The sequence below is a fragment of the Vipera berus genome (assembly GCF_964194415.1).
Source record: "Vipera berus genome assembly, chromosome: 6".
NCBI lineage: Eukaryota > Metazoa > Chordata > Lepidosauria > Squamata > Viperidae > Vipera > Vipera berus.
Window position 1 is genome coordinate 45,193,136 of NC_138208.1, and position 26,306 is coordinate 45,219,441.

Consider the following 26,306-nt stretch of genomic DNA (forward strand, 5'->3'; position numbering starts at 1 on the left):
GTACAATTTCTTGGCATTTTAAAGATAGATTGTTAAGAAATTGAGTAAAACTGAATAATATATATTTCATAGCAATCAAAAAGATCAGATTTACAAATTTATATAAAACTGTGAAATTTGATGATGTGAAACCCTTAAATTATATTCCAGAAATGTTTACAGATCAGAAAACAGTCTCCTTTCAAGTGCTACTTTGAAGTTAGCACAATCAGCTTTTGGACAACTGTAACCATGTAAGGGTAGTGGGCGATAAATATTAATCCTCATAAATATTAATGAGAAGCACTTTGAATTTTGAAGAACTCATATTAGTGCACAAGATTATACATGTTTTAGCAGTTTTTTCTCAATGCTCAATTTACATCTGAAGACCTTGGACATATGTTTTCTAACTTATATCCATGCATTCAAAGAATGAAAGTGTAAATGGCAACAAAGCAAAGAAAAAAGAGTGAGTTTAGCATCCACAATGTAGGAATCCTCTTTACTGCCTGCCTAGTTATAGATATACATAGTATGTAAACATGGATATGTAAATGTTTCTATAATTGTACACATGCTTATGAGTGCCTCTTTTTTTCCTGGAAGCAACATGTTATATGTTCATTACTGAAAAGGCAGGTTATCCAAATTGCTGAACAATGGTAAAATTCTCTTTGTCTCTTAGCAGGAGATTAACCATTAGCTCAGCATAGCATAACATTTAATGTTTGGTTTTAACTTATTTATGTTTTTAGATAGATAGATAGATAGATAGATAGATAGATAGATAGATAGATAGATAGATAGATAGATAGACAGACAGACAGACAGACAGACAGACAGACAGACAGACAGACAGACAGACAGACAGACAGACAGACAGATTTTTATGATTTTAAGCCATCCAGAGTTAACCCTGTGGTAAGATGGGTGGCCAATAAATTTTATAAATAAATAGTAAATATACACTGTTCAGTAAGCTATGCTTCTTAAATGGCTAGGATAAACTAGGACAATTGGATTGATTGAACAGATTGATAGATCAATTTGTTCAAAGAGCAGGCAGGTTTCATTTCACAGCATTTCAGCAATGTTAAAGGGAACAATATTATACAAGTCTCTGCGTGCACAGTTGGGAAGTAAGAATTTTTTTGTGGAGATATGTTTATGTGTGGGTGTGGGCGTGCACATATATAAAGCAAATAACTTTGTTAGTGAAAATGAGTTAAGTACGTTTCAACTTTAATTCAGAAAACAAATGAGTAGAAAACAATATATTGGGTCAGCACAATGTAGAGCAAGTGCTTTTTTTCAATAGTCAAATAGGTTGCAAATTACCACCACCCCAAACTCAAATTGTATGTAGTGCTTTCTTAAAAAAAATTCAACTACAGATCTGATTCCTCAATCTACAAAGCTTTCTCATTTGGCTGATGATTTCCATGGTTTCATTTTTTCTGGATCTGGCAGTAAAGGCTCATTGAAAAAACCATGCCAACAATCTGAAAAGGAAGAAAGATGTTTAAGATGCATTGTTTGGCAACTTCAGTAACAGTTCAGTACACAGCAAGAACATTTTGTAAAATTCTTGGATTTTGCATGTACTAATGGATCTGCCACGTTAAAGATTGTTCCAACACCATTTAGAGATATGACTTTCAGAGTGGGATTTTAATGAAACCCATGTATATCGCAGCATAGGAAACTTCAACTTATTCTGAAAGATAGATTGTTTTAAAGGGCGAAGACAAGTGGTGAGATTCTTACTAGTGCTTTGTATTGCAACATTTGTGGGAAAGATATCAGATTTCCTGAGAGCTGAAAAGATTTTTCATACTGCTTCTTGTCAACATTAGGATTCTTAGAAACCTTACTCATGAAGATATGAGTTATTTGCACTTCTATAATAAATTACAGCAAAACAACAATCTTGCATAATTGAATAACTAATGTTTTCTTACATAAATTTTCATGGAATTATGTTCACTACATCAAAGCCATGGAATATATTCCCATGGAAGGAATATTATAGAAAGATTTTTTTAAAATGGTTTGTCTCAAAGGTATCACAATATCTGTAATTTGAATTCTTCTGCAACTGTTATAAATGTGGGGATTTGCTGTTCTAGATAAGTGGTCACTTCAGTTTAACAAAAATTAATAGCAAATTAAAGCAGATGTTGGAACACGTTCATATATGCACTGCTTCAACTAAATTTAAACTATCAAATGGACTTTTTCACTGGAGTTTAAAAATTGAATTATTTTTTTAGTTCTTCATGAACACTTGGTAGCTTTAAAACTGATTATTTTAAAGCTGCCACGTGTTTATGAAGAGCTAAAAAAATTCAGAACTTTGACTAGAGTTTTGTAATCAATAGTTGAAACAAACACTAAACAACAACACTACATAAAAAGAGGCAGTCATTAAGGCAAGTCTGCTTCACTGTTCCACAAATAAAGGGAATTGGAATTCACTCTAAAAGAACTAGTTATAAGACAGCATAGCTATTGTACATCAGCTGTAAGAGAAGTAAATAATCTGTGTTTTAGGACGACATACAGCTTCAAGCTTCTATTCTCCAGCCTTTGTGAAGCCTTCTCTCACTACTACACTTGACAACAATTTCTTATTATTTTGAGATAGAAAACATGAAATCTCTATCGAACGCCCTACACAGTAATAGCAGAAATTAAAACAAAAACACAAACCAAAGAGGAAAAGAAAAAGCATCCTCCCTCAATATAAATTCTTGCCTCACCCAATGAAGACTTTACCCTTACAAAAGAGTGTGCGATAGTAATAAGTTGCCAAACATTTACAGTGGGAAGCTCAGAAGTCCAAGCAACTGTTATCTGCAGAGCTAACTATTAACTGTTAAACCGTTAACAACGGAAGTGACTCCATTTATTCAGTGGGCTCAATCTTTTATGTTCTAATTTTGTGTTAACTCCATTCCCCCCCCCCACACACACACAAATTGACAGGACTTTTGAATCCAAAACATGGAAGGTGGCAGCCTAGCAGCAGCCCATTTCTGAACATGCAGAAATATTCTTCATCAAATCACTATCAATATTGTTGATATATGTTCATGCTTTAACAAGTGACTTGATCAGTGTACTACCAAAATTATAGCTTGCAATATGATAACAGGTTGAAATAAGATTTTATTAGTATACCTCAATAAATGCCAGTCCAAATGCTATCCCCATAACTATAACCATATTTTTCTTGAACATTTCCATGATTACAGCTGCACAAGTCTAAAATAAAGGCAAAGACAAATGACATAAGTCACACATGCATTAGCTATTTATAACTTAAAAGCCATGTTACAAATTTTGCTGGTGTCAAAAGGCAAAGGAGAAATGAATAATATATCTTCATTTTTGAAAAACTTTCAAGATCGGCTGTGAGATTTTTATATTTCTAATGAAAAAAGTGGATAATTGAATAAATAAATAAGATCTTACTTGTTTTTGATAAGTGTTACAATTGGAACATTTAAGAAACTGAACAGTTTTGATAATTGGTTTCATACAGGTTTAGAAAATCAATCAGATGAAACAACTCTTTTAAAATCTGAACACTAAGGTTAATGAATTACTGAGCCACACGTGAATTTTCAATGAATTCCATATTTTATGTGGATGAAATGTGCAAAATAATAAAAATAAGTTGGCCTATAAAATTTGATGAGAGCTGCCAATTGTGATAACTATTAAGTCATATGAATATTAGTCTAAGTTGTCTCTCGATTATTTTCAATGTGATCATTTTCACAATCCTTCATCAATCCATCATGCATTCTTTTACAAGCTTTATCAATGCATTGTTAGACAGAAGATTGTGTATCATTATATAAAGGAACACTTTGATGTATTTGTACTTATTGTGGAATATAAAAGAACAACATGCATGTCCAAAAATTTGATGTGTTCATTTGTTTATTTTATATGACTGCCTATCCATCAAGTGACTCTGATGTCTAACATTAGAAAGTATCAGCTGTTTAAAAAGCTACAAACATATATTATTTCTGGAATCAGTAACTCACATAACACATAACAAACTCTACAAATGATTTGCATATCTTGGCCCAGTGCTTAAAGGAAGGATCTTAAAAAACAACTACTGTACCCATTTTGGTATGATATAGCACTATTTAAAACTACTGAGCTAGAAACTAGGAAATCATGAATTCTAGTTCTGCCTAAGGGATGAAAACATCTAGATGACCTTAGGCCAATCACTTTCTCTCAGCCCAAGGAAGCAAGCGATAACAAAACACTTCTGAAGTCTTGCCAAGAGAACTGCAGGGACTTGTCCAGGTAGTTGATAGTAATTAAGACTGATTCGAAGGCATCAGAAACAATCAAAGAATAAGGTAATGGAAAGTAACGGAAATGCACGTTATAATACTCATGGTTTTCATTAGCTTTTCCCTAACCAGGATGCTTCCTCGATGAAGAATAGGGCAATAGTATAAACATCCAATCAATGCCTGATAACCAACCTGCATTATTGTTCCCTAGAATGATTCCATGATATATGAATTTGGAAGCCACAAATGGCCACTATACCTAATAGTCATTGATGTACTCATGCAATTTTTTTTCCTTACCTTTACATACGCTTTTCCAACACAATAATCTGTACCTATGTCTGTCTGTTCACATTCACATCCCTTGTAAGGATCAGCGTTTTTCCCCCAATCTGATTTTCCATTAAATTTGCCACAACATTTGTACTACAAGAAAAACAATAATGAAGAGTTTAGTGAAAATCAGTGACAAAAGATAGCTTAGCAAATAGTAAAAATATGTTTACCAACATTGTCAGTATGTAGATCATTTCAAAGCTTTCATTTAAAATAAAAGAATAAAATTGTGAAGAGAGCTACATAATTTTTTAAAAAGTACAGAAATTAGAAAAATCAGCAATACTGTAATGAAATCATCCAAGCTGAATTGTTCTTTGTGATGGTGTTACAATTAAACGATATTCAAAAAGCAAAAATCAGCATGAGGGGGAAAACTCTCCTGATGCTACATTTAGATAAAGAATAACAATTGTTCTGAAATAATGTCTATTTAAATATTGGTTTAATATACTATGTGTCACCAAGCCTAGGCAGATCTGTTGTTGATCCTGGAGCGGTTTTACCTAAAGAGCCGAAATTTGTGTGACTAAGAAAGATTTTTTAAAAAAGAATGTGTAACATTCTATTTCATACATTTCTGTTTCTCTTATCTTGTTTAACTTAAACATCAATAGTTACTGGAACCTTTATTATTTAATTCTTGGAGTGATACAATCAGCATCCTCTTTATATTTCTGAATGAGCACACTTTTACACACATAGCCCAAGTAAATTCTGATATTTTTTAAGGGTGTGTTAGTTTATCAAAGAAGCGTCTGTTTGTTTTCAACTGTTCTAAAAGGAGATTTCTCTTAATTACATATCACGATCTGTTTAAATTAACTGTGCTTTTTAAAAGCATTTTCTCTGTTGTTATGGTCATAAGGCTAAGGGCATCTTATCAGGGCTTTGTACCAGGTCAAATCAGTTGTTATTCCTATGATAGTCAATTTTGAGAGTTGAATTGTGTGTGCCTTTTGCACTGCTATGGGTCTGCAGGGGTTGCAGATAGCCTACTTTTCCACTGGCAGAAACTAGACCACTGCCAAGGTAATAAAGTCAGGCTTAGAGAAAATGTTCCTTCTATTCATATTACTAGGTTTTGTTCTGCTTCCCCCCCCCCAAGCCTAAGTGAAAAGAGGGGAGAAAAAACAACTTTACTGAAGTTTCACTCAGGAAATAAGCATCCTAACAAACATCTCAATTTAATTTCTAAAGACCTAAAGGGTTGCTGCTTGTTTCAAGGTCCACAGTTGGGCTATTTCTTTTGCTTAAAATCCTTTGTTTTCTTAGTTTATTGATATTCTTGTTTTCGTGGGTGGGGAGGAATAACCCGTTCTAGGTTATAATTGAAATCTTCCACATTTGGGGGGAGTGATCATGCAATATTGGAATTCAACATTATGCAAGCACAAGCAATAGAACACAGTCAAACTAGAGTCTTGGACTTTAAGAGAGCTAATTTCAATAAACATAAAGAGAGCTTGGGAAGGATTCCATGTATGAGAATCCTCAAGGGGAAAACAACTCAAGAAGCTTGGGAAATTTTGAAAAGTGAGATAATTGTTGGGGGCAATAAGCTGACTTTGTAATAATGCCGCTTGGGGCGGGGGGCAAAAGCCCCTAATAAGCAGGCATATACATAGAATGAAGGCTATTGCTAAGCACATTGATTTGTGCTTTAAATTGTAAGCCGCCCTGAGTCTTCGGAGAAGGGCGGGATATAAATGGGATTAAAATAAATAAATAAATAAATAATAAAAGCTCAGTCTAGCACAATACCAACAAAGAAGAAAAACAACAGCTCTCAAAAGAAACCAGCATTGCTGCATAAAGAACTCTCTGATAAATTGAAAGACAAAAAGGACAAGTATAAAAAGTGGAAAGAGGGTGTTATGTATTGGGCTCAATGGCAATACCACATGGGTTGCTGGAGCAGCTAACGGCTCTCCAGCAACCCAGACTACAAGTCTCCAGTGCTGCTATTGGCTGTCCCTAGGCGGCAATGGTTGCTTCAAACCTATTGGCTGCTGCCTAGGGGCTAGACTATATATTGGGGCTAGTTACAGCCCAATTCCCAGTTCAGATTCTGCAAGCAAATAAACATGAGTTTTCCTGAACTCACTTGCCTCTTGTTCATTCCTGCGCCAAAGAACCTGCTACAACAGAGGGGCACATAACTAAGGCAGAATATCAGCAAATAGCCTAAGCCTGCAAAGATAAAGTGAGGAAAGCTCAAAATGAACTAAGATTTGCAACAAAAGTAAAAAATAATAACAAAAAAAAAAGCTTCTTTCAACATGTAAAAAACAAGAAGAAAAGTTAAGGAAATGATTGGTCCATTAGTGGGAGAAAGTGGCAAGAAGGTGACAAACAACAGGGAGAAAGCAGAACTACTCAACTTGTTTTTTGCATCCGTATTTACACAAAGGGAAAAAACAGTGCAACCTAACAAAAACAGTACTGTAAAAAACAGATTAAAAACAGAAGTTAAGATAGGCAAGAAAATGGTAAGTGAGCACTTGTCCATCCTAGATGAGTTCAAATCACCAGAACCAGATGGATTACACCCCAAGGTTCTGAAGGAACTGGCAGATGTGATCTCAGAGGCACTGAACTATATTTTTCAAAGATCCTGGAGCACTGGGGAGCTACCAGAGGACTGGGAAAAAGCTGAAGTAGTTCCCATCTTCAAAAAAAAGGGGGGAAAATATCTAGGAGACTACAGACCTATCAGCATGACTTCAATACCTGGGAAGATCTTGGAAAAGTTAATCAAGCAACAAATCAGTGAACACCTAGAGGCAAACAAAGTCATTACCAAAAGCTAACATGGGTTTGTCAAAAACAGATCATGCCAGACAAATCTTATTGCATTCTATGACCAGATGACAAAATTAGTGGACCAGAGGAATGCTGTGGATATAATTTACTTGGACCTCAGTAAGGCATTTGATAAAGTAGACCACAACCTACTACTTGATAAGATAGAAAAATGTGGGTTAGCCAGCATCACCACCAGATGGATTCATAGCTGGCTGACTGGCTGTACTCAGCATCTGGTCCTCAATGGAACTGCATCTACATGGAGGGAAGTGTGTAGTGGGGTGCCCCAGGGCTCTGTTCTGGGCCCAGTGCTCTTCAACAACTTCATCAATGATTTGGATGAGGGGATAGATGGGGAACTCATCAAATTTACAGACAACACCAAGCTGGCAGGAATAGCCAACACTCCAGAAGATAGGCTTAAGATACAGAAGGATCTTGATTGGGCACTATCTAACAAAATGAAATTCAATGGTGAAAAAAAAATTAGGCAAGAAAAATCAAATGCACAGTATAGGTGGTACCTTGCTCAATAGTAAGAAGGATCTTGGAGTCCTAGTAATAATCACTTAAATATGTGCTGCAGTTATCAAAAAAGCCAACACAGTGCTAGGCTGCATTAACAGAGAGATCGAATCAAGATCAAGTGAAGTATTAATACCACTTTACAATGCCTTGGTAAGGCCACACTTGGAATACTGCATCCAGTTTTGGTCACCATGATGTAAAAAATATGTTGAGTGGGTTAGGATGCTGAGCTTGTCGATCAGAAGGTCGGCCGTTTCGCGGGTCGAATCCCGAGTGCCCCATAACAGAGTGAGCACCTGTTACTCATCCCAGCTTCTGCCAACCTAGCAGTTCGAAAGCACATAAAAATGCAAGTAGAAAAATAGGGACCACTACGGTGGGAAGGTAACAGTGTTCTGTGCCCCTTTGGCATCTAGTCATGCCGGCCACATGACCACGGAGACGTCCTCGGACAAGCACTGGCTCTTCGGCTTTGAAACAGAGATGAGCACTGACCCCTAGAGTTGGAAACGACTAGCACGCATGTGTGGGGGAACCTTTACCTTTACCTAGAAAGAGTACAGAGAAGAGCAACAAAGATAATCAAGGGACTGGAGGCTAAAACATATAAGGAACGGTTGCTGGAATTGGGTATGTCTAGTCTAATGAAGAGAAGGGCAAGGGTGATATGATAGCAGTGTTCCAATATCTCAGGGGCTGCCACAAAGAAGAGGGAGTCAAGCTATTCTCCAAAGCACCTGAAAGCAGGACAAGAAGCAACGGATGGAAACTAGTCAAGGAGAGAAGCAACCTAGAACTAAGGAGAAACTTCCTGACAGAACAATTAACCAGTGGAACAACCTGTCTCCAGAAGCTGTGAATGCTCCAACACTGGAAGTTTTAAAGGAGAGACTGGACAGCCATTTGTCTGAAATGTTAAGGGTTTCCTGCCTGAGTAGGGAATTGGACTAGATGACCGCCAAGGTCCCTTCCAACGTTGTTGTTGTTGTTGTTGCTGTTTGCATTGGATGAAACTCATTCAATGAGTTTCAGTCCTGTAGAAAGTAGGACTGAAATATTTCTAACTTCTAAATAAACAAAAAGCTAAACAGTTTTGCTAAGTATAAACTAGAGCAGGTACTTGACCGAAAGTTTGGCAGATATCCTTTTGCAGTGCATGTACCTGTATGAAAATCATACTTTGTGATTTCTATGTATGAATAGACATCCTTAAGCCAATTATTTAAAACAAACACTTTCCTAAATAGATACCATTTTCATGTCTTCTTGGGGCTCTAAATGAATGATTTTTGGAACTTTCTCATTTCTATCTTACCAGCATCAGTGTTTCCTGCTAGAACATTCTGCCTCCTCCATCCAGGTTATGCAGATTCAAAGTGTCTCATCATGTTTTCCAAAAGTCATATCAAGTTTTCTTTTATCATCATTCATGAAATGTAATTATCACCAACCTGTGGATCCTACTTTCATGCATCAATTCATAGCTTCTGGCACACATTTAGCTCTTTCATTGATAGCTAAGCCTACATTTTTACTTCCCTGTGTGGATCCATCAGTTCCACTCCACAAGCAATATCATATACCACAAGCATAATCAAAGCCCACTTTTACTCCAAGTAGGCTTACATATTGTACACTTGCTATAATCTCTAATATAAAGATCATATTGAAAACCAATATTCTACTGCCTACAACCTATCACCAAGTGAGAGTGTACAGATAGATACTTAAGAAATTGCATTGCATGTTGAACTTCTGGCAATGCTTTTTGCTCTAACAGATATAAAAAGCAAAGAGAAAAGATGTGTTCTAAGTAAGTCTGTTCAGCATCCTGTCATCCAACTAATTCTTCTGACACATAAGCAGCAAAGCTTATACTGCAGTTTTTTCAGTTCTCCACCACCTTTGCTGAATATTCTTCCCAGAAGGGCCATATAAGAGGTGTATACCATTCACTGACACAAAAATGGGAAAATTGATGAGTTTATAGCTGCTTCTGCAGAAAATTGAGATTACTTTGTTGTTTAGAAATGCAATGTTAGACAGACAGAAATATTACATTATATTTTACAACCTGTAAGATTAGAAAAAAACAGCTTGAGAATATGTGGGCAATATCTCTTTGGTCAGAAGACTGGAAAAAGAAAAGAGATTAAATATAAAAGCCTAACTCTATAGGATTGTTGGCATCCCTAGGCATATATGCACACCAGAGTCATGCTTCAAACCCTATTCTTCCATACTTGCATCCCAATGTAAGATACTAGCATGAAAAGTAATGAGTTTGTGATGTGATATCATGATGCATACATATTCACTTGCCCCATTTTCCCACATCCCTATGTCAATGCCTCCTTTAAACCAAATTAAAAAGGCTATTCTTTTTCCTGATAAGTAAAAATAAAACAGTCAGAAGTGTTCTACAATGATAGATACTGTATGTATCACTGCCTGCTAATCTCTGAACATCAAGTAATAATCTACAGCACTGTTACTAAACCTTGACAACTTTAAGACATGTGGACTTCAGCTCCAGGAATTATTCTGGAAGTACTGTGGAAAGTTGCCTTAAAGTTGCCAAGATTGAGAAACACTGATCTACAGCTTGAAAACAGAATTCTTGACAAGTCAGCAGTGTCATGAACAGGCTCTAGTAGATTACAGTTATCTAAAATTGCCTGGAATACCAGATACATGCATCATTTCCTCAGCTCATTAATGTTACTGGGATTCAGGCATTTTGGTACAGATTATTTGTATTCAATAAAGCTTGATCTTTTGCTATTGTGAAATTAAGGAATGGGAGATGGCAACATTTTTCAAATATAGTTTGATTTTAACATGTTGGAACAAGTGAAGTAGAAATAATAATAAATGTTAATAAAATTAATTTGCCTTTATCTCAAGTTTGTGGAAACCTTCCAGAGCATCCTTATCATTTGTTGAAGCAATTTGCAATACGCCAATTTCCTTCTGGAGAGTCTCGTTTACAACGCCTTCAATCTGCAAATGAATAGATGATACAATCAGCCTGTGTAATTTAATTACTACATAACTTAGTAAGATTGAAGAATGAAATACCTGAGACTTATATACTGCTCCCAAAATGCCTGCTACAATTTGAAGAAGCAGAATCATCAGTAGTCCAATGAAAAACTGATGGGAAAAAAATAAATAATAATCATCTCTGTTTCAGGAGGGTGTATTTACATATTGGTTCTTTTTGTAAATGTTCTAAAATGATTTGTAAGATGTTACAAAATGAAAAAACAATCTCTTGAAAAGGTACTTGTTAGGAAAGGCTGATAGATTTTGAGATCAGAATGTGAGTATAGGCAAAGCAACATAAGTTTTCCTCTTTAATGTTCAAAAGTTGTATATAAGAGATATTTTAAGAAAATACAACTTTTTATGTATTCAGGAAAACTAAAATTAACTTTCTGTACGTATGTACATAATTGTACATAATTCTGAAACAAAGCTGCATTTTCTCTAGACAATAATTTTTACAATACAGGGATGCCATATTGCTTTCCATCCATTAGACCGTGGGTGTCAAACTCGCGACATCACATGATGTGTCAAGATGTATTGTGACTTTTTTCCCATTGCCGGCAATGGGGTGGGCGCGGTTTTGGTGTGATGCATCCGGCCCACAGGCTGGCAGTTTGACATCCCTGCATTAGACTAAACAATTGTATCCTTTCAATGAAATGTCCTTGCCTATATGGTAATTATAGTGTTTCTGAATAATTAATGAAAGTAGACCATGTATATTTTAACACGTTACAACATTTAACCCTAACCCTAACCCTAACCTACAGTAAGTAAGTTCTGAAAAAATGAAGATCCATTGATTTCAACGGGTATAACCGAGGCAGTTTAAATGTCATTCATAATCCTGATTAGTCTAGGCATAAATATTTACAGATAGATCACTAGTCAACAAGAATGATGGACAATGTTGAATTAAAATAATGGAGCCTTATAAAAGTCAAATTTGTTTTTTACAAGATAGTATGAAAACGATTCATTAAAACCAATGTTTCAGTAGAAAGGAATATCAGAAGAGGAGAGGGGAAGAAAGGATCTTAATTTTACAGCTGACTAGCTACTTAAAACTGTTTAAAGAGTTTTGTGAAGGTCTTCTGTTTTGGTATCTACAAACCTGCCTTTATCACAATACACTCATCAAAATAAATATATCCATTGAGTCTGAACTTGCTTTCTAATACTGATTAGACCTATCCAGGTGATGAAATGTATGGAATCATGGAGGCAGGACAAGCTTCTGTCTGGTGCAAGGGTAAAACATCTAATTAACTTTGAGATAGTCTACAAATTGTCCAGTTACTTCAGAAGCTGCTCAAGACTGACTGGTGGGTTCTTGGGAAAAAGCCTCTTCTGTGGCTCCCAGATTGTGGGATGTTCTTCTACTAAGGTGTATTTATTTAGGAAAATGGTAAAGGCATATCTCCTTTGGCAGACTTCTACTTATTAAATATTTTAGTGATTGGAGAAAAGCAGTTATTTTCATTCTGAAATCTAGTTGGTTCAGGTTCCTTTCTTTCCTTCTTGAAAAATAGGCGTTCATAATATATGAAGTCTATGTAATCTGTAATCAAAGTTCACTTTAGCTTGTATTAGACTTTCTATCTAGTGTGCAGATACGTAACAATACAGGTAGTCTCGATTTACAACCAAAAATTGAGCCCAAAATTTATGTTGTTGAGTGAGATATTTGTTACGTTTTGCCCCATTTTACAACCTTTCTAGCCACAGTTGTTAAGTGAATCACTGCAGTTAGTTAAGTTAGTAACATGGTTGTTAAGTGAATCTGGCTTCCCCATTGACTTTGCTTGTTAGAAGGTTACAAAATCTGTTCAGGTGACCCCAGGATACTGCAACCATCATAAATATGAACCAATGGTCAAGCATCCAAATTTTGATCACATGACCATGGGGATGCTACAATGGTCGTAAGTGTGAAAAATGGTCATAAGTCATTTTTTCAGTGTCATTATAATTTTGAATGGTCACTAAACAAACTGTTGTAAGTCGAGGGCCACCTATATTTATGGACTTTGGCTTAGGAAGGAAACCAGGTATCATTTTTATCATTCATTTGTAATTCACATTTTCCCAAAATCTCCTTAAACTCGTATCTTTCCACACAGAATATGGTAATGAATTCATTACAGTGTCATTACACTCTTGTCATTGGCAGTGCAAGGCACACTCTAGTGCTTGAGAAATGTCCATAAATCCTACCTAAAACTTGCATTAAAGATCACTTATTGTCTGACAAGATAAATACATGCAGGGTCATTGCTCTGAAAATATTGGCAAAGAAAATGTCACAGAAATTGAAACTCTACCAGGAGGAGCATGCACTGGCTCTCCTTCATGGCACCACAGCAACCGAGAAACCCAAGCACCATAATTACTGAGCCCACAGCAATAAGGAGATTAACAGCATTAAGCATGCTTGAGTCTATTTTGAATTCCTGTAAAAAAAGAAATACGAGATTTCAGATACAATCAATGAAATAGTTAAAGAAGCTAAAAGTCATCTAAAAAGAAAACTAGGAGCAAATGAACAGCTCTCTATTATTCATAGACATAAGTCATATTATCAGCAAACTAAATTGCCCTAAGACAATAACCCACAGTCATGGCATTTCATTCTGACTGTTCAGCACCCAAGGATATTGCTCTAGTGCTGGAACTCCCGAGGAGGCAGTGGATTGGTTAAGTATGGGCGAGATGAAGTGGAACAGGTCAAGCAGAAGTGGGATTGCCTGGTTTTTAGACAATTCCTAGATTAGACCAGAATGATGAATATTTATGTATTACTCATATCCTGCATTTTCAGTGTCATTTTATTTCCTGGATGACAAATAAACTCATATATTATAATGAAAAGCTAGTAAAAATAAATCTATATATATACAAATAACTAAGGAAAATAAAATCAACAGTAAAAGTAAAAAAAAATAATCAAACCAGTAGCTGTTAACAGCTTGAGTGAACTATAACACATTTTGCTCTGTCAGATTAAAAGTGTACACAAGTATTCCTAGGATTGATTGATTGATTATGTGCCATTATGTATCATTTTTGACTCCTAATCATCTCAAAGAGCATTGGAAATACATCATGATGGAGAAAATCTACCTATGTGGGAAGGGCATTTTAATGTGAGGAACTCACATAAAAAAGTCATTTTTCCAGTTATCTCTAGTGGATAAGTCATTTGTTGGTCCAACACAGTCTTCTGGTTGCTATTGAATTATGTCACATGGCAAACACATAAACTCACCATATTAAGGGCAGCAGTCTAACAAGCTTTTGCTGATTAACGCCCTAATGCCCCAGGGCAAAAATAGGTGGCAGATTATTAATTTATTTGATCCTGAAAAACTTAAAACAGAGTCAGGCGTAGCAGTAATTGGCTGGTAAAACAAACCAGGAAATTCTATGCCAGTATATAGTTGGTATAGAGTTCAACAGCTGCCCATACCTTCATTGAATTTGGATTAAAATTAATTTGTATATAGTATGGTTAGGTGTGTGTCATGTATGTGTTCCACTTTGAGAGCAGGCAACTAAATTTCGTTTTTGATGTGTGCCATTGTGCACACAGTAAAAAAAATGACAATAAAGGTTATCTTATTTGTATCTTGTTCCTGATCACATGAATAAAATGTTTCAAAGACCCTTTTCATGCCTTCATTCAATAGAATGCAAGTCCCTATCTTTACATTTAAAACTTTAAACTGGCAACTTATATACTTTCTTAACTGGAAATAAAATCTAGGAGTAAACTGGGGGCAGGAGAGATAAGGCTCACACCATAAATGCTAGGAGAATTGTCGCTGTTTGGGATTGCTCAGGATAAAATTTTGCTAAATCTCAGCTTCTTTATTCTAAATGTAAAAAAGTTTACATAATGAAAATTAAAACAAGGAAATCTCTTTCATTTCTCAATGAAGTTATTGTGAGGCCAACCTGTTTTTACAGAATAGATACAAACAAAGGTATATCTAAGTTTCTAAGACGAGATTCTGTTTCTAAGGTAAAATCCTTACCTAAGCCTTTTTGTAGAGAAAAGGCTTTTGGCTTCTTAAAACCCCCTGCCACAAATCTGGGCATCAGGGAAACAAAAAGATCTAAATGGCACTTGGCCTTTGATTTAAGGCTGTAATAACAAGAATCCAGAAAAATCCAAGGTGGACAACCAGTAATCATTTGCTGAAATAATCCATTGTCCCCAAAACAGAGGTAAATATTTAGCCAGGAACAAGCAATTAGATGTTTGATTTACTTTTATGTGTGATATTGAAATCTTTATTGTTTCTGATATTTATTTTTCCCTCTGCAAACTTGTGGCCTATGTGACTTCAGTAAAAGGCTAGTTATATCTTTCACTCTGTTCGGAGAATTACATTTTTATATTTATTTTTTTTATAATTTTCCCTTTCAGTGTTTTTAAAATCACAAAAGCTACATTTTTCCCTCTTCACCATTGTATATTTTAAACATGGCTACTTAAAATAGGAAAAATAATTTTTACATTAAAGTTTCTTTTTTATAAAAAGTAATTATTTATCACCTGAAATTGATCTCAGCTTCCAAAGTGGATTAGGGGGTGACTGCTATAGAATTTATTTCATTTTTATCCACTTTATTTTACTGTGACTTGCCAGGAAGATGCAGCTGTAATATGTGTTCACACCTACAATTATTACTGATAAAAGCATATTTACCTCTTGAATATCTTTGCTGACACGCATCCATATGGAGACTCCCAGAATAATACATCCAATTATCTAATTAAAGGGGGGAAAATCAATAAATAATGAAGACACTACTTAATGCAGACGCCTGAAACATTTTTTCCCATTATTTAATTATTTAATCCCATCTTAATATACATTAACAGTCCCAAACACCATATACAAACTGATTCTATTAATAAAATAAATCTTATTTTCCAAGTACTGTCTTGGACAAAATGCCCATTTCTCCCTTAAAATATAATTTTGTTTTGAAAAAATTGCTATGACATGCGACACACATAAAAAGATAATGTTGCCATCTTGTTTAACACACCCTATGGAAAACCCTGTGAATTCTTTTTTTGCTTGCTTTTTTATCTCAATACTGTGTTTGATGTTGTTGGTTTTTTAAAAAAAATAGTATATTTTTAAATACCAGACAAAGGGCCACAGTTTCCCCCCATTCCCTCTGGTGATTGTAACAATGTCCAGCTCTAAGAAAACAAACAAGCAAACAAACAAAAGTAGCACAGTTCCTGGCTGCAAAACAGCCATCCCCAATATATACCTTATAATATGGTCTGGCAATCTTGCCCCCCAGCATATATGAGATTCAAGGTGCTGGTGATGACCTATAAAGCCCTAAATGGCATGGGTCCAGATTATCTTAGGGAGCACCTGCTGCCAGCATCAACTTCCCATCGTCCTGTGCGCTCCCACAGGGAGGGCCTCCTCAGGGTCCCGCCGGTCAGGGAGTGCCAGCGGGCGATCCCCAGGGGGAGAGCGTTCTTGGTGGGCGCGCCTGCCCTATGGAATCAACTGCCTGTGGAACTCCGGATCACCCCCGACCTCCACTCGTTTCGCTGGGACCTAAAAACCTGGCTATTTGAGTTAGCCGGCCTGGACTGAGGGGTTTTATGGTTTTAAATTTTAAATTTTAAATTCTTTTGGGGCTATTAATTTAATTTTATTTTAATTTGTACATTGCACTTTTTTAATTTGCCCTGTAAACCGCCCTGAGTCCCTCGGGAAAAGGGCGGTATATAAATCGAAACAAATAAATAATGTAAATAAATAAATATACCTGCTATACAAACTTATTTGTGTCAACCACTTGCTTCAGTTCCTCTTTCTGTTACCAAAATGGGCTAGCATTGCATTAAAAAAAATGGCCTATCTCTGCTCTAAAGCTCCATTAAATAAATGTATGCCCTTATATATTCCTACCAGTGAAGGCAGTCAGTTCCTTTTCCTTTGATATTTGAAAATGTCAAAAGACATTACAGGTAGTCCTTGACTTACAACAGTTCACTTTGTGACTGAAAAAAAGTGACATGATCATTTTTCACACTTACAACCCTTCTAGCATCACCATGGTCACATGATCAAAATGCTGACATTTTGGAATTGACTCACATTTATGACTGTTGCAGTGGCCCCGGGTCATGTGATCACTTTTTGCAACCTTCTGATAAGCAAAGTCAATGGGAAAACCAGATTCACTTAACAACTATGTTCCTGATTTAACAACTGCAGTGATTCACTTAACAACTGTGGCAAGAAAGGTTGAAAAATGGGGCTAAATTCACTTAACAAATGTTTCACTTAGCAACAAAATTTGGGGCTGAATTGTGGTTGTAAGTTGAGGACTACCTGTATTTTTTCATAGGATAGATTTCTATGAGTTGATTAGATTACTCAACATTCAGGTCAACCAGAAATCTTCATCAGTGTGATTAGTATTACTTGAATGATAAAGGTAAAGGTAAAGGTTCCCCCGCACATATGTGCTAGTCGTTTCCAACTCTAGGGGCTGGTGCTCATCTCTGTTTCAAAGCCAAAGAGCCAGCGCTTGTCCGAGAATGTCTCCGTGGTCATGTGGTCGGCATGACTAGACGCCAAAGGCGCACGGAACTCTGTTACCTTCCGACCGTAGTGGTCCCTATTTTTCTACTTGCATTTTTACATGCTTTTGAACTGCTAGGTTGGCAGAAGCTGGGACGAGTAACAGGCGCTCACTCTGTTACGCGGCACTCGGGATTTGACCTGCCAGACTGCCGACCATTTGATCGACAAGCTCAGCGTCCTAACCCACTGAACAATTAAGTATATTATGACTGGGGGGGTTGTTTCCTTATCCCATGGAAGGGAAGCAGGGACTTTCTTTATTTGAAATACTGGGAACCTGGCCAGCAACTGTACAGAATGGTAGTGTTTCTTTTTGTATGTAAGAGGTCACAAGAGATTAGGAGGGGAAGTTAAGAACTAATTTCTCTGATCATTAATGCTTCTGAATAAATCATAATGGGATTTCAGTTTTTCTTGGAACCTAATCAAGTAAATTTGGATGGATGACAATAAATTTTCCCATCCTCTCAAAGATGAATAGTTAGACATAGGCTTATATGTATAGATGTAATTTTACTAATAATCTATGAATGGAATATGATCTCTGAGTATCAGTAGGATATTTCAGATTTTGAGGAAGTGTCATTGTTGCCATACTGAGATAGCTAATCACAAAATGTTTGTAAAATGCAAGTGAACAATCCTAAAACATCAGTTTATCAAACCAACAATGTATCCAAGAAACTGAATGCAAGGTAAATATGAGACCTCATCTCTAAAAAACAAAACCATTCCTTTAAAATTATATTTTTTTCAGACTCACATCTCAAGGTCTCACTTTCTCTCCCCCACTGCCCACACATAACCATGTTGATAAACCACTCAAAATCTGCTAACCATCATCTCACTTTCTTCCTTCAAGTTACCAACAATTTTTTCATCCATTCTTTCTTTTACCTCATCTCACATCCTAAAATTGTCTTATAACATGGGAGGCAGGCCATAACCACAAGTCATTCCTAGCATTTAACTACCTTTAGGACCCTCAAAGTATTCTCAGACTTGGTAGGGCCTAATGTGTGTTTCTGTATGAAGGGGAGAAAATGAGAGAAACAAAAGAGAGAATTATGGGGTGATAAGCAGTGACATGTTTTAGGCCAAGACTGAAAGTAGTCATTTCACCTCCACCCAATCCCAGACATGTTATTTGACTTTGTCCCTTCAAGATACAGCATGATATCACTTGGCATGGTACTGGCTATTTAAAAAAATGGTTCACTCAAAAATCAATTTTTGACAGTAAGGGCCACTTTACTCCACAGATTTATCTGAAAATACGTGGCTGAAACAATAACATAGAAATAAAACCAAAATATGTTTGGAAAGTGATAAATCATGGAAGTACATCACCGAGCCAGACTGGACAGAGAACAGTGGCAAATTTATTCTGAAAAAAGGTTATTGCAGACAGGGGTTCCGGAACCGTACCTATCTTAAACACAATTTTTTTGCCAAGTGTTTGAACAGATTTAATTATTCATACCAAATTCTTTTTCATTAAAAAAATCTCCACTTTTTCCTCACCTTGTAATTCATTGTTTAAAGGCTACAAGGTGGGATGTCAGTCTGTTTTTGGAGTGGACACTGAGTAATAAATGACAGAAACAGGAATGGTTCAGAAAGAGTAGGAAAGTAAGCAATATGCAACTTTCCCAGTAATCTCTTGAAATTCAGTACATGATCACACACCCAATTTGAAAACAATCATGACTACATTAGGAAACAAAGCTTTAAAATTTGATAAATATGTTGGCAGATAATCTATATATTTGTATTTTGCTACAGAACAGTTATTTCAAAAAGTAGTCAACTTCCAACATTTACACACTTGTCCAGAAAAGTATTTATATTTAAGGCTTTTCTCCATTTGTCCCAGACAAGTTTGTTTTCAAACTTAAGTCTTACCACTTTTTGTCCAGTCCTACAAATAACGAAGGATTTATCTTCATCCTTGTCCAGTACTGCTATTGGAACAGGTGACTCCAACTCCTCATAAAATATCACATTTTAAGGCAACCAATATTTCATTAATCATTCTGGTATATATATATTTCAACTCAGACTTACCCAAAATAAAAAGTTGAAGACAAACATAGAGTATTTCATACATGAGCTCACACCTGCCATCTTTTCTTACTCCAGAAAGGATTCTCAAACGGAAGGAAAATTTCTCAGAAGTGATCCCCTTTAAATCGTTCTACTGCAGAATCAGGAAGAAGTTCTTAGCTGCTTTCTTTGAGCTGACAATAAAAAGGGAAGTTATGAAGGAACAATAAGTTTGTTATTCATATCTGGTAGGTAATTATTAACCAGGCCACTGAACAAAAGCCAACTGGTTTTATTTTAGCTTTTCCTTTTACACACCTGCAAATTTCAAAAATGTGAGCATTGGCCATACAATTACTTTTCATCACTGTTGTAACTGCGAATGGTCACTAAATAAGTAGTCACTGAACAAGGACTATCTGTAAAGAGGTCTAAATTCAGATACAAAAACTGGTGGGGATGAGACAGCAGATAGGGCGGAGGTACAAAAACTATCCATATGGTGTAGTAACAACAACTTGCACCTGAACATCGGCAAGATGAAAGAGATGGTGCTAGACTTCTGGAGAAAAAAAGGAGGAACCTGCCCCACTTTACATCGGGGAGGACTGTGTGGAGAGAGTTTCCTCCTTTAAATTTCTGGGAGTCTACCTCTGCGAAGATCTGACCTGGAAAGTTAATACAACCCAGGTGGCTAGAAAGGCCCAACAGAGGCTTCACTTTCTCAGGGTCTTGCGGAAGAACAGGGTAGAACAATGTCTAATGACCCTCTTTTACCGGTCTACTATAGAGAGGGTCCTCTCGTATGGTATTGTGGTTTGGTATGCTGGTCTGACAGCCGTGGATAGGAAAGTATTACAGAGGGTGGTAAGTACAGCACAGAACATTGTGGGTTGTCCCCTGACACCACTGGATGACATTGCCAGGGCTCGTTGCCTTGGAAGAGTGAGGAAAATTCTCAGGGTAGGAGATATAGGAGTATAGCCAGCCGCACCAACAGGCTGAAAAACAGCTTTTATCCGTGGGCTGTTAGGCTTTTGAACGGGAAATATTTTTTATAAACTTTATGCAGAATTGACTTGTGAGGCCAGTGTGTGGTGCAATTAGTTCACATGGTATAATAAGATGGAGGTTTGTTGTCACTGTGAGTTGGGGGGTGGGAGCATGAAGGGAGGCTCAGCTAATCTCAATCTATACATGGTTGTACTTTGACAATAAAGTTTCATTAATCATTAGTAGCAATGATTCATTCTGGAGGCACAGGAAACAATAAAAGTAAAAACAAAAAAATGAATAAAATTAATTAGGGTGTGGGACATGCTGGCACACAGGCAGTCTTGATCAAATCTTCCAGATTCTTGAGTGTCTGTCTGAGAGCTTTCTTGAGGCAATCTGTGCAAATTATATTATGGCCAATATGAAACACAACTCTATTATCCTCAACAGAAGATACTTTTTAACAATAATATGCTTGTTGGTGACAACTATACAACTTCATTTCTAGAATGGATATAATGGTTATAGTCTTCCTTACCTGCAACAGCTTTCAACATCTATTTCTTCAATGAGAAGCAAAACATTTTCAAGGAAAAAAAAACAAAGTAAGTCCAGTTGCCTTTTGAAAAGCACGTTTGGGCAAAAGGCTTACTGTTCAACATCAGAAAGATAAACATATGGCCCCAAGTATTCAGAGGTTTGCAGGATTGATTATAATAATATAGATCACAGGGATGACTGTAATAAACCATAATTGCAATATATCGATAAATTTCTTTTTATCTTTTTTTCTTCTTTTATATTCTTTTCCTGTCTTTGATTTTTGTATTTAGTTAATTTTTAAAAATATAAAAAAATTGCTGGAACTGGGCAAAAATCTTCTTGGTTACAGCCACCAGTTGCTTCTAAACCAGGAGCTGTGAGGCACAGAGACCCTAAATTGCAAACCAATTGTATCTTGATTAATGCTACTTCATTCTGAGTCAACCATGAAACCTCATTGGAATAGGTAGGCCTTTGAGCCCAAAATCACTCCATCTTGCTGGGATTGGGTCTCAACCTGTTCTTCCCATTCCAGAACCTGGCAGCCACCAGGTACCTGGCAGCACTTTGACACTGTGGGAAGTAAGCCCCCCCCTAGAGAAAGAAATATTTTTTGGAAATATTAAAAAGGCAGGATATTATATTTCCACAAAGGATTTTAAATGCAGAAACCAACACCCCTCCCCCCTAAGTCTTTATGCCCCAAACAGAAACCAGGTCTGCAGAAATGCAGATGCGATAATCTTGTCAGAAAGACTGGAGTCAGGAAACTGGGATTAGGAAGAAAGATCCCTAGAATCAACAATCCCTCACACCAAAAATCTAAGAGTCATCAGCCCCAGCCACAGGAAAGCAGAATATGACCTTTGGGACATAATAGGATTAACCCACCACCATCAGAATACCAGAAAGGCACACTCAGACTCAGGTCACAGTTCATGCCACAGGAACAACTCCAAACAAAAGGCTCAAGAAGGTGTAAAACCCCACCACTCCCTACTACATGTGCTTTTTCTCTTTTCTTCCAGAGCCATCTTCCTGTCTGGCTCTCCTCTTAAATAAACTGCAACCTTCTTTCTAAAGCAGTTCACCATGTTGTTTATTCCCAGCTTGGACTGAACCATGATGAAGACTTTTCCTTCAACAACACCATTACTTATTTGGCCATGTGTCAAGATGTAGAGTTATAAAAACCTTGTTATGACTCAGGGCCAGCCGGTGGGTCCGGCAGCCGGTTCAGATGTATCGGATGACTCAGATGAGGGGGAGGAGGAGGGTGTGGAAGACGAACCGGCTGATGATGGCTTGGAGGCTTCGCAGAGCCCTCAGCCGGGGCCCTCTTCTCAGCTGCGTGAGCCCGATAGTGCGGAGGATGATGACCCACAGCTGGCCCTGTTCAAGGACGCCCGACGCAGGAGGCAGTCGAGCAGGAACAAACAAAGAAAGGCTGTGGGACTCCTTGGGAGGAGGCACAGGGAGACCACGCCCTGAACTCTAAATAAAAGGAGTGTTTGGGGAGGGGCTGGTTGCTGAAAGCAACCCTTCCGCTTGAGGATTCAAGTTCCTGTGTTTCTTGTTCTGTTGTTTTGCTTGTGAATTAAACTTGGCAGACGCTTTGAAACCTCAGACGCTCTCCAGTCTCTACTGCTTGAACAGGGGTTTGCCTTATTACAAGGCCGGTAGTTGGCTGGTTCAGAACAAACCTAACCCCACATTGACAGATTATCCCACCCAGAGATTTCATGTGCATCTGAATAGGAGCGGAGAGAGTATCAAGTCTTGTGGCATTTCTTACTTGAAGGACTTAGAGCTCAATCTCTATTATAGAAAATTTCTCACAAAAATTCTTTAAATAACCTTCCTGCCCATCACTCCCCCAGAGTGTGTAGAGCCAAATAACAGATCTAGTGGGTAGCCTCTACAATGTGTCAAACTCCTGAACCACATCTGATTCCTTTCCCAGAGAACTCCTCAAATGTTGAAATCCTCAAAGACAAGTAGCCTCAAGAATTGTACCACCAACCTCCCAATGAGATTCAGCAGCACAAGAGGGGAAGCTGTTCTGTCACACAAAAGACAATACAAGAGCAGCATTCCAACCTTAGAGACCAACTTTACTAGTAAGGCCTTATACCCAGTTGTCTGTGGGACAGTGATCTTTAATCTCCCAAATGACAATGCCATTCCACCTTCCTTCCCCTTAGTTTGTGGCTATGAAAGACTTAATTGAGCATATCCCAAGAGGGGAAATGCCCCTGCTTCCAACCACATTTATATAGTGTAAGATGAGGCAACCTTTACTTTAGTCCAGACATGTCAAACTCGCGACGTCATGTGACATCGTGCAACGTATCGAAACTTTCCCCCTGTTGCTGGCAATGGGGTGGGCGCAGTTTCCTCATGATGCATCCAGCCCACAGGCCAGCAGTTTGACACCCCTGCTTTAGGCAGACTTGGCATTCAACAACAGCAGCTGGATACCAGGAGTTTCAAATTTCTTGTAAAGTACTCCTTGGGTAACCCATCCCATCACGTCTCCATCAATCTCTACACAACTTGAATCACCTCCTATAATGGAATGCATGTGAGACCTTGGGGAAAGAGGAGATGAAATACTGCTTAGAAAACAAGCAGAAAAGAGGGGCAGGAGCTTGCATTTTCCCAATGGTCAGAGAAAGAAACTAAGGAAGGACCCACCCTAATGGAACAAATTGTTAAAATGGAATCTCTATTGCAGGATTCATGTCATTCTTCCAGGATAAGTTACACAGGAAAGACAACTAGATAAGCTAAGGCTACATTAACTTGCAAGTAACTACATATAACTACCCTGCATATCTGTGGATGAATTAAGACACAAAGAGGGGAATGGCATAATTGCCATAAATATGTGAAAGGAATAAAATATTATTCAGAAATTTCTAATGAGTCTAAAGGACATTAGAAGAAGCCACCTGAAAATCCTAAGTAATAATGATTGTCTCTCTATCTCATCTAAAAGTTGACAAGTACAAATGTGACAAGCTGAAAACGCTAGCTTACCTAAACCGCAAGCAAAGGAAATACAGAAATAACTATAGGAACCGAGCAATGGTGATAGATAGAATGTGTACAAAGGGGCTTCCTGGAACATGGGAGGGACAGTGGTTTAAGGTGGTCCAGCTAGTTTATCAGATGATTAGGGAAGGGGCGCTGAGTGCAATAGGGGAGGGGGGAATCTGCATCGGGGATAGGATATAAAAATGTGTCAAACAGCTCTGTAAGGTGGGACTGAACTCCTGTGTGGGTTTCAGTTCACCAAGCCTTTGCAAATGCTTCTTTTTAAATAAAAACTTTGTTACTGGAATTCCAAGTGAGTTTGTTTGTTTTGGGATATTGAGCAACGTTCCTAACAACTTGGGGGCTCGTCCGGGATATCCAAACAGTCCCTGGATCACCAGGAGTGGCCACCCCTAAGGAGACAGGCGCCACGTCGATTTTGATGGTTTCCTGAAAGGTGACCACCCCGGCCCAGTACCCATGAAGAACCAGATGCTAAATAGTGGATTCCAGGAACAAAAGAAGTCAGGTCAATTTTTTTAATGCCCCGAGGGTCCTGGGAGACTGGCAAGACATACACGCCCAGCAAGGTGTGAATGTCCTGAGGGTCTGAAAGGAGTGGCAAGGCAAGGAGAAGGGTCAAGTACCAATTGCCGGGAAACTGTGCACAGACCCAGGTAAGAACATCAGGGCATTTTCATAGTTACCTGGGCAGCTGGGTGAGTAGGCTGGTGTGAATCTGAGACCTGTGAGAGGATGAATGAGATGGCAAGGCAGAGTGAGAGCAGACTCCTTTGACCGGAAAAGGAGGAAGCAGCTTGGTGAAGCGTAAAGGGGTCTCACAAGGTCGACAACAATAACAGAATCAGATGGTAACCACTGATGGGTAAGAGACCGTCCAAGAAGCCACAAAAGGATCAAAGAGGGGACTCCCAAGATCAGGGAAGATGAACTAAAGATGAGGGAAAGGGAGAGAATGTTTTCATCCCTCCTCACAGTCTCCTGGGAAAGATCCTGGCTGGATGGAATCATCCTCCTTATAGTAGAATGGTAAAAGATTTAGATAAAGACTTGATGATTCAATATTGTTATTTTATTTGGGGACAAAAACAAATAGATGAGGGAACTCAGTGGCCACAGTTAGGTAATTTTAATTACTTCATCTGAGGGTAAGGTTGGCATAATAAACTATATACTTGAGGTAAAAGTAAAAGTATTATGATAAAGTATTGCTGTTTTAAATGCTAGCAGGATGGGATGGATTCATCTGGAAAATACACCTGGGATAAGAGTAAAGGTAGCATGACTCAATATTGTTATTTTGAGTGGAGAAGAAATCCTATTAAAAGCATTAGTGCATTTTGCTCAAAATATGGAAGTTTTAAAAATTGGCTATGTCATGCACTAAACATATAGGTTAATAAAAGAAGTTTATATGCCTGTTGGATCCCAGGTAATATATAGTCCATTTTTGTTAGAGGAGTTTGGAGGTAGTGTATCTGTGTCTGTCTGTGTTGTGTCTAATAATAATAATTAATAAAAAGGCCTTACTTAAAAACAAAGAAAGAGATTTGTTGCTAAAAAAAGGAGCCCATTGGCTTTTGAACAGCTCCTTGAAATTATAATAATAGTTATTGGTTTGTCAGGAGAAAGGATGAAATGAAATATCTGTATGTGAAAGTGTTTATGCAAGCAGTTTGAATGGAAGTGAATGTGTGGATATGCTGATCCTGTTTCTGTGTGTGTGTGTGAGAGAGAGAGAGTGTGTGAGTTCTCTCCCCCCTGACTATGAAAGAAACAATAAACTGCAGATTTTTTGTTGTTTAAGCGTTTGCACGAGAAGAGTCTCATGGAGGATGTGTGAGAGAATTCATGGAAAATGCATGTGAAAAAGAGAAAACTATTTTGTTAGTGGTGAGATTTTCATGTAATTTCTTCTTCTTTTCCTGTCTCTACCCCGCCCGCCCCCCCCCCCCGCTGTGTTTCTCTGCTTAGAATTCTGGTTTGAAGA

General features: G+C 37.5%; 1 protein-coding gene across 1 annotated transcript in view; it reads right to left on the reverse strand.

The window, feature by feature from the left end:
- Positions 1–1,058: 1,058 nt before the first annotated feature.
- Positions 1,059–26,306, reverse strand: part of TSPAN8 (tetraspanin 8) — a 36,095-nt gene continuing 10,847 nt past the window's right edge. Inside the window, exons 2-9 of the mRNA XM_081331862.1 lie at positions 19,739–19,911; positions 15,752–15,814; positions 13,361–13,489; positions 11,064–11,138; positions 10,878–10,985; positions 4,611–4,736; positions 3,166–3,249; positions 1,059–1,484 (exon numbers count right to left, since the gene is read on the reverse strand). Of these exons, the coding sequence (XP_081187988.1) occupies positions 1,431–1,484; positions 3,166–3,249; positions 4,611–4,736; positions 10,878–10,985; positions 11,064–11,138; positions 13,361–13,489; positions 15,752–15,814; positions 19,739–19,798 (699 nt within the window). The 5' untranslated portion in view covers positions 19,799–19,911 and the 3' untranslated portion in view covers positions 1,059–1,430. The remainder of the gene's footprint in view (positions 1,485–3,165; positions 3,250–4,610; positions 4,737–10,877; positions 10,986–11,063; positions 11,139–13,360; positions 13,490–15,751; positions 15,815–19,738; positions 19,912–26,306) is intronic.